This window comes from Melospiza georgiana, chromosome 1 (assembly GCF_028018845.1).
Source record: "Melospiza georgiana isolate bMelGeo1 chromosome 1, bMelGeo1.pri, whole genome shotgun sequence".
NCBI lineage: Eukaryota > Metazoa > Chordata > Aves > Passeriformes > Passerellidae > Melospiza > Melospiza georgiana.
Window position 1 is genome coordinate 54,211,243 of NC_080430.1, and position 15,567 is coordinate 54,226,809.

General features: G+C 40.5%; 1 protein-coding gene across 1 annotated transcript; it reads left to right on the top strand.

Annotated features, from left to right (window-relative positions):
* The first annotated feature begins 386 nt into the window (after positions 1–386).
* On the top strand, positions 387–9,823 carry MPLKIP (M-phase specific PLK1 interacting protein). Its single transcript, XM_058037574.1, has 2 exons — positions 387–785; positions 6,655–9,823. Exons 1-2 carry the CDS (start codon positions 432–434, stop codon positions 6,856–6,858), a joined length of 558 nt encoding a protein of 185 aa, XP_057893557.1. The 5' UTR covers positions 387–431; the 3' UTR covers positions 6,859–9,823.
* The last annotated feature ends 5,744 nt before the right edge of the window (positions 9,824–15,567 follow it).

Genomic DNA, 15,567 nt, shown 5'->3' on the forward strand with positions numbered 1-15,567 from the left:
GCGCACAACGAGCATATCTGTAGTGACAAGAACTGTGAGGCAAACACTCGCTTTGCTTTACCGGAGTTCATTTCTTTGTTTTTAGCAGCTGTAGAGCCGCGGGCATTCGCTGACAGCCACGCTGAGCCCAGGGAAGCCGTGAGCTCCATCCTCTGAGTTACCAGGCATCTTCTGAGACTCCTACTCCAGATTACTCCTCTTCAGCTGAAGGGCTCGGCGTACCGGGTCGCCGTGTGAGGCTGCCGGGCCCTCTCTCCCGCCTCGGGATGGGACGGACGGCGCCTCGCCCTCCCGCCGCGGAACGTTTGGAGGCCGGAACCTGCCGCCCGCTCGGCGGGGAAGAGGCGGGGAAAGAGAAACGAGCGGACGCGCCGCCGCCGCCATTGCACAGGTTCCGCTCCCGCCGCCGCCATTCCCGGCCCGTCCCGGCCATGTACCGGCCGGGATTCCGCGCACCGACACCTCCCTACGCGGGCGGCGCCTTCCGGAGCCCTCCCTCCGGCGGAGGACCCCTGCCGCCCTCTCCGCGGGGCTACGGGAGCCCCCACCACACGCCGCCCTACGGCCACCGGCCCGGGCCCTACGGCAGCGGCCTCTCGCCCCGCGGCGCCGGGTTCCACGGGCGCTTCGGGAGCCCCTCGCCGGGGGCGCAGACTCCGCGCAGGCCGCAGAGCGTCAGCCCCCGGTACCCGGCTCCGTACGGCGGCGCGTCCCCGGCCGGGGCGCCTCTGCACCCGCCGCCGCAGCACAAGCGCTCGCCCGGCGGCTTCCAGAGGCACTTCCAGGTATGGGGCAAGGCCAAGAGGGACACGGGGAGCAAGGGGAGAGGGAAGGGGAGAGAGGGAGGGAGCTGCTGCTTCGAAGCGAGGCCCGTAGCCCGCTGCGGGAAGGCGCACCGGGGCCTTGTGTCAGCGCAGCACCCACCCGCCAACCGGATTTTCAGGGAAGAGCGAGGCTTGAACTTCACTGGGCAACACCAGCTTTTCCCCCGCCCGTTCCCCCGCGGTAGCGAGGACGGACAGAGCACCGGCAGCTGTGAGATGAGGAAAGGGAAGAGGGCCCTAGGCTGGCGCAGCTTGCTTTTTCATACTCTGGCATATGAAGGTAGAGAATTAAACACCGGCCAAAACGACAGCAGTCACCTTCCTGCCTCCCTCTGATCGGTTTTCTTTAATGCACGGGTGAAGGGCGGTGTGCGTTTGCTTTGCCCGGGTTGTCGTCCATCCTGGGAGCTGCCCTATCCACACGGAGTTTCCAGGGTCACAGACAGAGAAAAGGAGTGCTCCATTAACGAGAATTAAGCTGAGGCTCCTTTAAGCAGAAGTGATAGCATCTGTTGTGGTAGTAGGCTCTCATTTTAAAGTCTTTGCTTTGCACCGAAAGCTTCCTGAAAGCCAGCAACAGCAGGTTCTATGAGCTAAGCTTCTTTCCAGCTGTGTTAGTTGTGGCATGTGACTGGCAATGCACACGGGGATGGCAGTTCTCAGGAGAACAGCTTTATGTGTATAACTGGCTTTATGCAATATTAGAGAAGCCTTAAAAGTGTAACAAATGACACGAGCAGTACAATGATAATTTTTTTTTGTGCTCTTATTGATACTTGGAGGATTAAATATGATGATGAAGTCACATCACACTTAATAGAGATTAGTAAAATCTTAATGTGCCTGTACTGCATTGTCACGTGTCCACTGAAGATTAGTATTTTGTTATTTTCTTATGATTCAATTAACTCAGAAATCTCATGGCTGGTGGAAGGGGATCATTACAAAATTTATACTGCCTTCAGGTGCTGACTGTCTGTACAAAATTTATATTGTCTTCAGCACAACAACAGAGACTTTCCTGGTGTGGAAGCCAACAGATTGCATAACCTCAGTGCCTTTTGAAAAAGTGCTGCACATTATGGAGGGACAGTTTATGTCATTGATGTCTAATTTTCCTTTAAAAGATCATTCTTTGGCTGTTCAATTAAGTGGTTTTTTCAAAGCCTGCCTGTCATGGGTTGGTGCTGGTGCAGTGCCTGTGCATCCATGAAAATGTATTTTCTCAAATGGTTACTGTGAGATGTGACCAGAAACCAAGCAGAGTAGGCTCAAGCTTAGAAATAAAGAAAAAAACCTTTAACCTACACTGTAATAAAAGGAACACACAAAATTCAGAATGAAAACCTTCCAAAATATTCCTCCTCCCCCCACTGAATTTCCAGCAAAGCACAATGAGATAAAACCTTGGATTCTCAGTCAAGTTTCCCCCTCTCAGATAATCAATTCTCAGTTCATCAGGGGAGAGAGGAGTCTCTCTTGTACCATAGTCTACCACAGGAAACACAATTGAAACCTTTTGTGTTTCCATGTCACACTTGGCACCACCTGGAGAAGATCTGCCATCGTCTCATCCTCCTTCCATGCCCAGTGCTCTCACCACTGCACATGGACCAGAGCTGCTTCTAGGGTTCCTTTTAAGGATGCTTTGCCAAGTACCAAAAAACAATGGCTTCTCATTTTGGGACAACAGTCCCCTCACATTTTCACCTCCCCTGGTTCCAAGAGTCTTCAGAACAGAGATCTTCCCTGAAGATGGAAGGCACCACCACACCCTCCTCATCTTTGTTCACTCTACTCCTGCACATGGTGTCACTGCAGCAGGTCACTCTCTTGGCTCAAGTCATTGCCCCCCCCTAAATGCAGTCTCTGTGTCACAGCAAAAATGGTTCTGTCCATGGCTATACAAGAAAAGTCCAGCCAAAGGTCACTCCATCATCTCCCACCTAGGATTCTTTCCCATTTTCTTCTGACATCTCAGGTCCCAGGCTGTCTCTCTTCTCTTTGAGGTCAAGGAGAATTAGTGTTTCACAAGGTTTTCTTTGTCTAAGAAAGGGTTAGCTGCACTGACCAGAAGGAAAGAGGGAGTTCTCTGCTTTTAACTCCCTGTCTTCTCAGAGTGTATCAGTGTCTTCAGAGGTTACACCAGGTGTCAGTAATTAAACCTGACCACTGATTGGCTTGGCTGTAACTTCCTGAAAAACTCACTTCCCTGTCAACCGACTCTGCCTTAGAATTAATTGAGCAGAATAATCTGCAGGAATCCTTTTTTTCTTTAGTTTTAGTTAGTTTCGTGTCAGCACCTGAGGATGGGAACTTTCCCATAGGCTCCCTTCTTGATGTAAGAAGCCTGACATAAAGTCTGGTTACATTCTGAGGTAAGAAGCATGAGATAAAGAAGGTACAAGTTTGAATGCAGTCTCAGACTGTCACAACATCTTCCCTTCTCCGCTTTCCTTCTTTAGACCTTGTGTGTAGTTTGGGAGCACTGGCAGCTCCTTCAGAGACTCAGAGGATGGTGAATGTCTGTAGCTCTGCCCAGGGCTGAAGAAATGTGCGAGTCTGCACTTTGCATGTCCATGAGCTGTTCTGCCTGGGAGGGCAGTAGAGGCAATCACAGAGGGAGTTAGTCTCATAAACCATGAGTCCCCATCTGCTTAGGTGTGGACAAGGATCTCTGCCCATGAGGCCACAAATAGATTCAGATGGAAAGCCCTTTTGCGTTTTCTGAGCATCAGGTTTCTTGTGAGGCATGTGCATTGTCCCCTCTCCTCTGTAGATCCTGCTAAGTGAACTCCAGTGCCTTTGACATTTATGATGTACAGTCACTTTTGAGATTAAAGTCTTAAGTGGCCCTTTAAAATTGCATTGGAAAATCTAAAAGAGAGTTTATGTTTACCTTAGTGTTCTATTAATGTCATGCCATTAGCATTCTGTACTCATTTTGTGCTCGAAGGCTTTCATTCTTTGAAACAAACAGAAACTGGAAGGAAAACATACTGAGCTTGTTTTTTCTGAAATGTCTTACTCAACCTTCATGTGGCCAGTACTTTACAGCGCTTTCTGGTTTTTCCACAGAGGTGCTTCTGCTTTATGTTTTATGCAAACATGTTTCTGGAAACAAGGGCCTGTAGTGACAGGACAAGGGAGAATGCCTTTAATCTGTAAGAGAGTAAGTTTGCATTGGAGATTAGGGAGAAGCTCTTTACTGTAAGGGTGGTGAGGCACTGGAACAGGTTGCCCAGAGAAGTTGTGGATGCCCCATCCCAGGCATTGTTCAAGGCCAGGCTGGATGGGGTTTTCAGCAGCCCAGACTAGTGGGGGGTGTCTGTGCCCTCGGGAGGAAAGTTTGGATAGATGATCTTTAAGGTCCCTTCCAACCCAAACCATTCTGTGATTTCTCATCTCCACTTAGAATTCACTTAGAGGTAACGTTTTATTCCCTACACTCAGCAGGAACTATTGAACTGGCTGCTAGCAGCTGCTTTGGAATGGTATGGATCAAAAATTGTTGCAGAGAGTAAAAGAAACTCCACCCTTTTGAAATGGTGCAGTTGTGGGTTTTGTGGACTGTGCATATGCCAGTGGCTGTAATTGCATCAGGTGAAGCAAGCTGATAAAGGGAGAGACTGTCCCCAATTTCAAGGCAATATTACTCCACTCAGTAATTTTTTAATGAATAGCACTAAAAGCTGTTGTTTTCTACTCCAAAGAGAGATTTGTTATCTAGAGAAAAAGTACTGAGAATAGATTGACTTTTTTTAAGCAAAGTTCATTGAGAAAATGCTGTTGGCATAAGTGACAACTAATAGAAAGTTTTTTTAAGCTATCTTTGGTACCAGGTAGTCCCTCTTGCACTGAATGGTTTCACTTGTACAGGGAGAGCTGATTTCCTTTTCCACAGGTCTGTAACGTAAATAATCACATTTTGGTTTTCTTCCCTAAAAATAATTCAGAGGGGAAAAAGCATGTGATGACTAGTGTTCTAAACTTAAATAATCTACATGCTTACATGTACTGAAGGCTGTCAATCTTGTATTACAGGATAATAAATTTCCTATATTTCAAAAATGCTAAAATATTAGTGTCATGTCAGTGTTACAGACGGCCTGCATCACACTGTAGTGAAATTAAAGATTATTAAATAAATCCATGAATGAGCCTTACCATTGAATTATTTTGCTCCTTACCTGAATACTGCAGATCATTTTATCAGCTCATGTTTCTTTTGCCTTCTGCAGATTAAACATGGCAATAAATGAGCTCCACATTCAGTCTGTTTTACAATGTCAAAAGGTCTTCATTAAGTGTGGTAATTTAGGGATGGTGGGGGTTTGTGTTTGTTTAGTTTCACTACTAAATGTGAGTACTTAACATAAATGTCACTGTTGCTAGAGCATGTCAGCTTATTCTAGGAAACTCCATGCCCCTTAAAGAGTTTTAGGTATATTCTGAGGTGATTCTCTGACCCTCATGGGGTTTGATACAGTACTGTAATTCACCACCTTTTAGAAATTCTTGTGTGTTGAGATCATCCTCTTAGCTACATAACCTGTCTGCAAGGAATCATCAGAAACAAGTATTCTGTAAATAAGACACAGATTTGTGTCTAATGTTCCTACATTTGATCCTGTATCCATTATCATCAGACTTCAGGAGCTCCTGAAAAGTTCTTGCTGGAAACACATCAACACGTTCCTGCCACAGCACGTTAGCAGAAGTAGATTCAAGCTGTTTGAGTGAAATCTGCTATTCAGGCTAAACACTGGGTCTGCATTGCACCATATCTCATTTGTGCTCAGAAATTGTTTTACGTGATCTATTTACATAGATGTTAGGGCTTATAAGTCAAATTCAAATACCATCACTGCTGATCCAAAAAGTCAGGGGTGGCTGGGTTGGGGGTAAAGCAGCCATTAATCGAGTGCTTTAATCCTGTTTTACAAAATCTGATAACCAGACTCAAGGCATCCTGTTGCTCTGACCATACAGAATGCAATGGGCATGCCTGGAGATTACTGTGTATCTGTAGTATGGGTTGCTTAACTTTGGTTAAAACAATTTAAATAAATACAGATTTAGATAGAACTTCACCTTTTAGAGGAGTGAATCTGAGGAGAACAATGGATGATGCTAACAGGTGAAGAAGATCATAGGAGCTCCTTTATGTGAGCACTCTTTAAGCTGCAGACTTGTAGCAGCTTTACAGAAGCAATTGTTGTGATCCTTGATCTTAAAAAAAAATCAAATATGAAAAGCTCCCTGCAGAAGCCAATACCCACTAAATCACTGATTACCACTGAGATTGTATATAAAATAAAGTCATGGGTTTTCAAATTTCACAGAACACTGGTTTGGTTAAAAGAAGATGAATTCCCCAATGAATTCTTTGTAGCTATTTGCATTATAGAATGCTGTGTTCAATCTGTAAGTACTTAATATTTGACTTCTGCTCTTTTTAATATTGTCAGCTCTTCCTCAGCCTCTAATTCCCTGTTTTGTTGTTCAGTTTTTTTTAGACATGTTGACAGATAATGAAAAATAGCATGAGCTGCTTTTCTGCAGCTATATGCCAGAGTGATGTAAACAAGTATTTGGAAGAAGATTGTGGGTAGTGCTTTTTTCTTATCCTGGTAAATCATCACTTTAAAGTAAAATACATTAAAGTTAATATTTCCTGAGGAGGATGCAAGATGTAGTAATTAAAATTAATAATCAGCTTCAGAGTTCTACTGCAGTAGAAGGAAACATTTTAAATTTTTTTTACATTCTTTTCTTAGTTTGAATTAGACTATTAAATGTTTCTTTACCTGATGATTTTCTTCCAAAGGGATCACCCAGGACATCTACTCCATTTGGTACAGCGCATGGCAGAGAGAAAAGAGTCTCTAATGATGTGGAAAACTATTACAGACCTTCAATGCTTGAGGACCCATGGGCTGGCCTAGAGCCAGTGTCTGTTACAGACATAAACCAGCAATACAGCAGTGAGCAGACAACATGTACTGGCAAAAAAGGGAGGTATTTCAGCTAACACTTTTAAAGGCCAAACAATTCCATCTTGTCAGGAAAACTTTGGGACAGAATCTTTATACTTACACAAGATGAACAATAATCAAGACCTTAGATAATACTTTTATTTCATCACATGTCCACCCTTTTATCCTACCTTTTTTTATTGCATTGGATATTTTTATGTATGGGAGGCAAAAGGAGTGGTAGGAAAACTTACATTTCTGGCTATGTGGAAGTGCCTACCAGCTCTGAAGAACAGTGTTCTTTAATCACCAGCGACTGATTTGTGACTGTTAAAGCAAGTTTCCATATACTTACCTCTCCCATGCCAGACTGTTAGCCTTCTATTGTAAAGTCTTTTAGGAAGTGGTATTTTTTGTTTCAACATTTTTAGATTGAAATAACTTGGAAATAAAATAAAGTTTTGTAAATCCTTGTTTTGTAATGTATAAAGAATATTTTAGGAGCTTTGTTAAGGTGAACACATTAACACAGTAATTCACAACACTGAAATTAGGTGACTTCTGTGTGTTTGTATGCTGTAGTTAACATCTGGTTTTGTGCATAATAATTTTTGTTAATTGCAGTGTAATGTGAAATTGAAACATGACTTATAGCCATCTCAGGAAACAAATGTATTGGTTTTGGAAAGTTTAATTTGTTGAACAAACTCAAGTCACAAACTTAATTCTGGAATTACTTGCTTTTGTGTTTAAAAATATATATATTTGGATCAATATTAGAAATTTCTGGATTATAGTAACAAGTCTGCTCATTGACAGTTTAAGTCTAAAGAACACATAAAACATCAAGCTTAAGTAAATGCAAATTTTCTTTCTGGATCCACCTGCTAGTATAGTACAGAATGAGTGACAGTTTTTGTTACACAGTTGACATTAGTACATGCATAGCATCTTTTTTAAATCCATTTTATATTTTTCAATTATTTTTTATTTTTACTTAGAGCAGGCATCATTGCCAGGAGAATTGATTTGTGTGTGTACATGCTATATTTTTATACTGAAGAGGAAAGCAATGCTTTGGGTTTTTTAGAGCTTGTCTTTACATGGAAGATCCATGCTTAAATTCAGGAGTGAATATCATAATCTAGAATAAAAAAGACATAGTTCCAGCTGCAGGCATGTTCTTAACTTGCCATATTACAGCTGCAGTAGTTAGATAAATTTGTTGTTGAACTTAACACCATTTGTTTGTTGATCTTGGCTTTTAAACCAAGGTAGAGTGTAAAATCTTTGTTAGATAAAACCATTAGTTTAGTTTTCAAAATGCATGTGTTCTTTTAAGCTTCTTATGTACTCAAAACTTATTTTTGTAGTCCTGAGGCAGGATTAGGTAGAGAAGCACAGGAAATCCCATTAAACTGTTCTTAGTAGCTTGTCTATGGCTGAGGTAGAATAGTCCTCTGTACTCTTTATCTGTTTCAGCATAGGATGTGTTAGGTTAATACTGCCTTCAGGAACAACTTCAGACTGTGAGGGGAGCTTAATATGTTCAAATGTTCTGAGTCTCTTGCACTCTTAGGACCACAGTCTAAAGTATGTCACTTGTGTGTCTATTATTTTAGTATTATATCCAAAAAGGCTGCCTCAAGAACTGAGAACATAAAGCCTGCTGGATATCAAGAATGGTTAAATCTTCATCCCAGAATCAAAAACTGGTGCCTTAAATGGCAGCTATCAGTATTGTTTTCTTTAATAGGTACCAGCTAAACTGAGACGACTTGACAATTTGTAGAATTTATACATACGATAATCAACATCATTGTGAAAACTGAAGTGTAAACTTTTCTTTCCTTTTTTGATTTTTCAATCTGGTCAGGTGCTGTTAAGCTCACAGAAAAAAAAAATTGCAGTGTGCTTAATCAAGTGCCCTGTTTCTTTGCCGTTTCCCATGTAATTGAAATGCAATTTATTTTTTGCAATATTTGGTGATCTTGGAGAACAAATATGATTTTATTTAAGAGAGTAAATCCATGATGTGTTCTCAGTTAGATGTGCTGAGAGTCTGGGTTTGAAAGGGAGAAAGGAAAGGTAAAGGATTTCTGAGAGAAAAGAGACTGTTAGAGGTGGGACTTCTTACAGAGTAGCCAGTATGAGCTGCCCTTGCACATTGCAAGGATGGATTTTTCCACTTTGGCATTGCGGTTGACCCAGGCATCAACTGGAACCAGGTGTCAGACATTAGTGAAGGTAAATCTTCCAGAAAGAGAACAGAAAAAATAATAATGAAACACTGTTTAATCCATGCAGACCTTCCACTTTGTCGTCTGTAAATTGCTGCTTCAGTGCACTTCAGGATATGACTCAACAATTTTAAGTACATCATACTGCTAAAGGCTACAGTCATTTGGTCAAGAATCAGCACCAAAAACTTTAAAATTATTCACCTTTCTGGCTTCTGGGAGAAATTCTGTAATTACAGTAAAATTTAAATATGTCATTTTTGAAGAGCTGTAAAATGCATGAACACGTGTTCAGAACTATAAATATAATGTTCTTAAAGTCAATTTAAGCTTTGCCTTTTTTGCCATGATATCTGTTAAGCTTAAAAACATAACTCCTCATCAGTTTTTTTTTTTTTCTTTTTACCATTTGGCAAACATTTGATGGAGAGAGGATATATCACTTCCTCATTTGATAATGAAGCCACTTTATGCTACCACTATGACTCTTAAAATAGCATGTGATGATAAAATGTAAAGCACAAAATACATCATTTTTTCATGAGCCCGTGAAACAAAATAGTGCTTATGTTTTTTTAATGAAGGGATTCCTCTGTACTGAACACAATATATGGGCATTGCCCTTTCTTCAACAGACTTCATAGATTTGAAGGTAAGTTAGCTTCTTTTTCAGAAGTTTGGGTTTATACACCGTACCATTCTGTTTTGTTTGCCTTGTGTTTGTCAAGTCCATTTGACTTTCTCTTCAGTTGTTTTGAATTGTAACTCATGAGTAACTCTTCCAGCACTTGTTGCTGTTTTTGCTCCTGTATTTAAAATTGAACTGCATCACTACTACATTAACAGTAGCAAGAACTTAAATCAGCCGAGGACATGTGTAATGCAGCAATACCCTGGGTGGGTAGTAACCTCAGGATGTGCAAATAATAGTTCAAACTTCAGCTTTGGGTTTTTATTCCAGCTTTATCATATGGAGTATTCATTCTTCTGTGGCATTCAGCACACGCATTGAAATTGTTAAATAATTTAGCATATTAAAATAAAAATTAAAATGAGGTTTTAAAAGTTCATATTAAACTCCTCCTCTTTAGAATTAGAAGTAATGCCTTGAGATGTAGCATTTTCCTAATGTCAAACCTGCGAACATTTAGCAGGTAAAATGTGTCTGATCAGCAGAATGGATGACTACTTTTGCAGTCAGGTTGCTTGTGTTGTTAAGGACATCTTTATGTGCTCTTAACTTTATAGAAATTATTTCAGTAGAAATTGGAGGGGGAAGCATTTGAAAAATGCATTATATGGAAATTATACAAGTAGCTGTTCACCTTCACTCTAAAGAAAAGATTTTTTATAGCATGTTTGGTTTTCAAGCTGTGCTTCTGAGTAATCTCACTGAAGTCAGAAGATTTGCTCATGCAGCTGGGATATGTAAGTATCTGATGTCACAGTTTGAAAATTCTGTCATCCATTTGTCCATCAGTGCTTTTTACCAGCACTGCAGTTTATTCCTCTGCCTAGCAATTGCTCTGAATTCAAATTCATACATGGCTTTTATACATGACTGTCTTGCAATGAATTAAACTCATTTGTAGAATATTTTCCAAAATTCTCAAGAGTAAAGACTGTTCTCTTTTCCCCAAATCTTGGTGCTTGCCTTCCTTCTGTCTTCTTGGAACTGGCAGAAGAGAGGGAGGATTGCCCACACTGATGGGTGAAGAATTGTGTAATGATTTTCATATCTCAGGCTTGCAGAAACTTGCATACCAATTGACATAGGGAACTAGATAAACTTTTGTATCATTTGAGATAGTTCAAACAACTTTTTACAGCACAAGAAATGAAAGAAATCAAGTTGTGTTTACACTCAACAGTAATGCAGTTTCAGTCTTCAGTCATTAATTCCCAACCAAAATTTTTTTTGCCTAGAGTAAATTCTTGTATGTATGTCTCAAAAGGCACAAACTGATTCAGTTTCATTCTCTGCCATTTTCATTTTGTGTGTTTTGCTGACTTAGAAGTTAACAATAATTTCTCAGTCTGAACTTCTGAATTTTCTTTTACAAAGTAAATAACTCTTGAATGTTCAACCTCAAATCTAGTCCTTCCTTTAAACTGATGCTGACTCATCCGTTTTAGATCTGGCAAAAAAGGCTTTATCTTAGCCCCATTGCTTCCTTGGTGACACTAAGAAACCTTTGCCTCCTGGGCTGGAGACAGCTGGGCAGATGTTTGGTGTGTGGCCACCCTTCCTGTCCTAGAGGTTACCCCTACACTTTGGCCATTCCAGGAGCTGTTTTGAGACAAATAGTAATCCCTTTTGCTTCACCAGCTCTGTGTGGGGTCCAAACCCAATCAGGGGTTGGTTAGTGCACATCCTGGATTTTAAGTTTCAGCAACATCTTCTGCAGTAAAATCACAGGTGAATTCCACTGCCCTTTTTTCACTCATCTGTGGCTGTTGCACACTGTTGTTCTGAACTAGTTGTGTAAACATTTGTGTTCAAGAATGTCACTCCTGCAGCTAAAAGGGGTCATACCAGTACAGTTCCACAGGGAAATTTTTAATGCTGCTGACAGTCCTGCTATTCTAATCTACATCAAAAATCTGCATGTATCACCGTGCTTCTGTGTAACAGTAACCATGCTGTTTGATGCTGTATTAAACTGCACTTAAACCTGGTATGCATAAGTATTTGGCACAGTCCAGTTGCTGTGTATTCAAGGTAGTTAGAAGCTGTTACTGTAGAGTCAATGGGTTCAAATCCTTGTTGTATGTATGAGGAAATTCCTGTGAGTTCAACCTGCTGAACATGATGTCAATGGAACTGCTAGTATACCAGTAAAGGGAAGAAAAAACCTTTTCACACCGATGGCAAATGATCCTCTTGTCAAGCATCACAGAGCTGCTGCTAAAACAAGGGAAGAGGAATCAAGCTAATTGACAGCTTCTGTGGATGACTGCACAGCATAAAGTACAAATAACAGGGCTGACATAAGCTTTAAAAAGCACTGATTGCCAGCTTGGGAGTAGCATCATCAATAATTTGTAAGTAGCAATTGCAGTGTTCTTAAATCAAACCATCACCTCCTGTGGCTTTATTTTTAGGTTAATATAAAAGAAGGCTTTGAGCTGTATTCCCTTAACAGATGTTGGAAATTAATGTTACTATTCCTACAGTTGAGTTTGCAGAAGACACTGTCTTCATTACTTGTCTGTGAAGTTTAGTTTCTTTGCCTTTTTTTTTTTTCAAGATAAGAAAAAACAGGATTTGAAAATCTCAGGGATTGTAACAAAGATAAAAGGGAGAATTAACATGTGCAAATGGTCCAAGAGTACAACTTGATTAAATAACTATAAGAAGGCACTATTGATTACTTGGCATTGCACTTTCCTAAGGCTGTTTCCCTTGTCTGTAAATTTTTAATAAATTTTTAATAGACTCCTGATTCCTGTGGCAATTAAATTACACTAAGGAAAATGATTGGGATGTTAATTTCCACATGTTGGAAAGCTGTTTGCACACTATGGGCAACAGGTTAAGAAACTGTGATAACTGTTTGCAAATGAATGAGCTGCCAAATTGTGTCACTGTTGGAACTGAAGACACCTCACTACCAGCAGTGTTCCTGTGCTTAGAATAGTTTCTAAAAATACCAAGCATGTAGAAAGCTTGTGCAGAGAACCTTTGAATCTGTGTTTTCAAGGTATTGCATGTGGTTGGTTTTTCTGACGATATTTAATTTCCTCTCACAACAATTGCTGTGTGTTTTATACATTGGCTGTCCTGTAGCCTGTCATCCTCCTCACTGCTGTGAGTGAGGAAGAAATAGTTACTGTCTATATTTTGTGAATATACTACTGGTAGCAGCCCAGTTTAGTTTCTCTCTGCTATTAGATCATCCCAGTACACATTAACCAAATCTCTATGGTCTTACAGCTTGCAAAGTAGATTCTGATACATTATTAAACATATCCACAAGGCTTTGTGTACTTCATTATTTTTCAAGCAAACAGTTTTAAGGGACCTACCAAAAGTGGTTGTTTAACACACACAACCCCACCCAATTCTGTCCGGAGAAATAACTTAGGCAGTCTTACCCTAATTTTTCCTCTCCAGAGAGTTTTCAGTTGTCTCTTCCCCGCCCTCCCCCCCCCTTTTTTTTTCAGTACTGTCCATACAGCAGCCATAAGTTAAGGCTCTTCTGCCTTGGTTTTCCATGAAAATAACTATATCCTCCCTACCCTTTCCTTTGGAATATGTTCACTCCACCCTTCAGGGCTCTGCTGGAGGGTTTGATGGAATCAGTGTCATCCAACCACGCAGCACATTCAGTCCCTACAGGTCCTGTTAGTTTACATTGCTGGAGATGACTGAATTATGACAACAAGTCATAATTCTAATAATAATAATAATAACAAGTCTAATAATAAGTCACACAGAACCCTGCTGACTCATCTAAATGACCCTGCACTGGTTGAATGGTGGACTTTGTTGTCAGATGTGCAGTGAGAACTGTAAAACACAGACATGACCTTGCCATAGTGGCCACCCTTCAGATTTAAAAAAAGCCACTGCTGAACATGCAGACAAGTGGTGCTCAAATCTGTGTTAAACATTGCAAATTTAGCAATAATAAACAGGCAAAACCACTCCAAAAAGACAACAGAAAAAGAGTGTAAGAACACAGGGAAAGTTTTGCATTGATCCCAGTTCTTTCTGGTAGCTTCCCAACACAACCATCTCTTAAATACTTAGATTTTCACTAAGATAGCCTCATTGATGGTACACCAAGTTGGATGGAGGAAAAGATACCTCATGAAAGAAAAAATACCAAGTTTTCTTGCTGCAGCAGCCACAGGATCTATTACTGTTTTTAAATCCATGAATGACAAGAAAGCAGATATGCATTTCAGAGACAATTGAGTTTGGTGGGCAGCAGAAATCAGAAGGTTGTCTGTCTGCCTAGGGACCTTTCCTACTCAACATATTTAATCATTTACTGCCAGTTTGAAAAGACAGTTCAACTTCAGTCCAGCACTACTTACTTCAGTGCTAAATTCTACGTAGACACTTTTGAACAACCTGAAGATCTGCTACAGAGCAACTGCTATCAGGCTTGAAACCTTTCAATGAGCAGAAGGAAAAAGCAAGGTTCTGGTGTCATTCTCACTGTATTAATATATCAGAGAAAAACAGCAGAAACACATCTAGTCAAAGCACATGGCTTAAACAGCAGCTAGTCTGTCTCTAGGTAAGCATCCCAAAATAAATAATCCAGTTTCAGGCCTGGCTCATCAGGATCATCAGTTCAGCCAACTTGCCCCTCCAGCACCCCCTGGCATGGAGACAATTCCAGGTGATAGGGTCTGCACCCTCAAAACCACACCATTGGCACCAGCCATTCTCAGTCATTTGTAATATCACAGTGTCAGCACAGAACATGGACAAGAGTCCAGAACATGTTAAAGGTGTCTCCATAAGGGACACAAAAGGGTAGAAGTCTGAAGAAGGGTAAGACTTGCATTCATTCCCTCACTCTTTCTTCACAGGCTCCACAACATCATGGCCAAGCCCTGCATTTTCTCTGGAGTCACTTTCCACAAGTAATTCTGAATATTCTTTCTGTGGCTGACACTTCAGTTGAACCAGATATTTCTCTCTTAAAGACTCTTTTGTGACTTAAGCTATCCATAAATTATTTTTTTATTCTTAATGTATTGATTTATTATAAAATAAACATTTAAGTTATGATTCAGAGCTATGTGTATCACAAGAAGATTTTTCAATTCTGAGCTATCACTGTTCCCCCAGTTCTGACAAAGCAAATACAAATGTTTTCAAATCTCAGAGATTAAGACTGAATAGTTTAAAATGTGTTTCAAACTAAGCCTGCTGATGGCTGGCACAAGAAAATTAATTCCAGTGAGCTTTCCCAACAGTGAATCTTAGAACGGGAGCTGCCTGTGACCATCTTTTTTATAATGATGTTGTTGCAACATCAATTGCAAAGCAATTTACAAAGGTATTTCAGTCTGTAACAATCTGCTTTCAATCTGCTTTTTCTGCCTGCAGTTTTCACAATCCTGCTTCCTCATTTTTGTCCTGAGGTCCTATTGAATTTTTGCTTATTATTATTTCTTTTTTCTAGTTGCATGTTTTAACGATCTTTCAAAATGGTAAAGAAAAATTAGTTTTAAAGTTCCAAGTAGTGTCTATACATATTAAGTCCCAAAGAGTGAGTGAAATCAATAACTTGGATGATTCTAGTTGTGAAGAGATATGGGATACAGAGTTTTCGGCATCCACAAAGCAGTAAGTGAAATACACTTTTTGCTAAGAAATGCTACACAGATTTTGGTCAAATCCCAAATCTCACTGTCTATCAGTAGGTGGTAGAAAGAAGTATATCCTGTGAAATCCTGCACAATGTTATGTCTGAGCCTCACCTGGCAACTCCCATGTAAAATCACCAGTTTTGTTTAAACCACAACAAGGACACAATATTTAAAGATTTGCCTTTTTGG

Bases quoted from the DNA above. Each gene is read 5' to 3' on its own strand.
- MPLKIP (XM_058037574.1), top strand. From the start codon at position 432: ATGTACCGGCCGGGATTCCGCGCACCGACACCTCCCTACGCGGGCGGC. The intron at 786-6,654 runs GTATGGGGCAAG...TTTCTTCCAAAG, and splicing joins GCTTCCAGAGGCACTTCCAG to GGATCACCCAGGACATCTAC.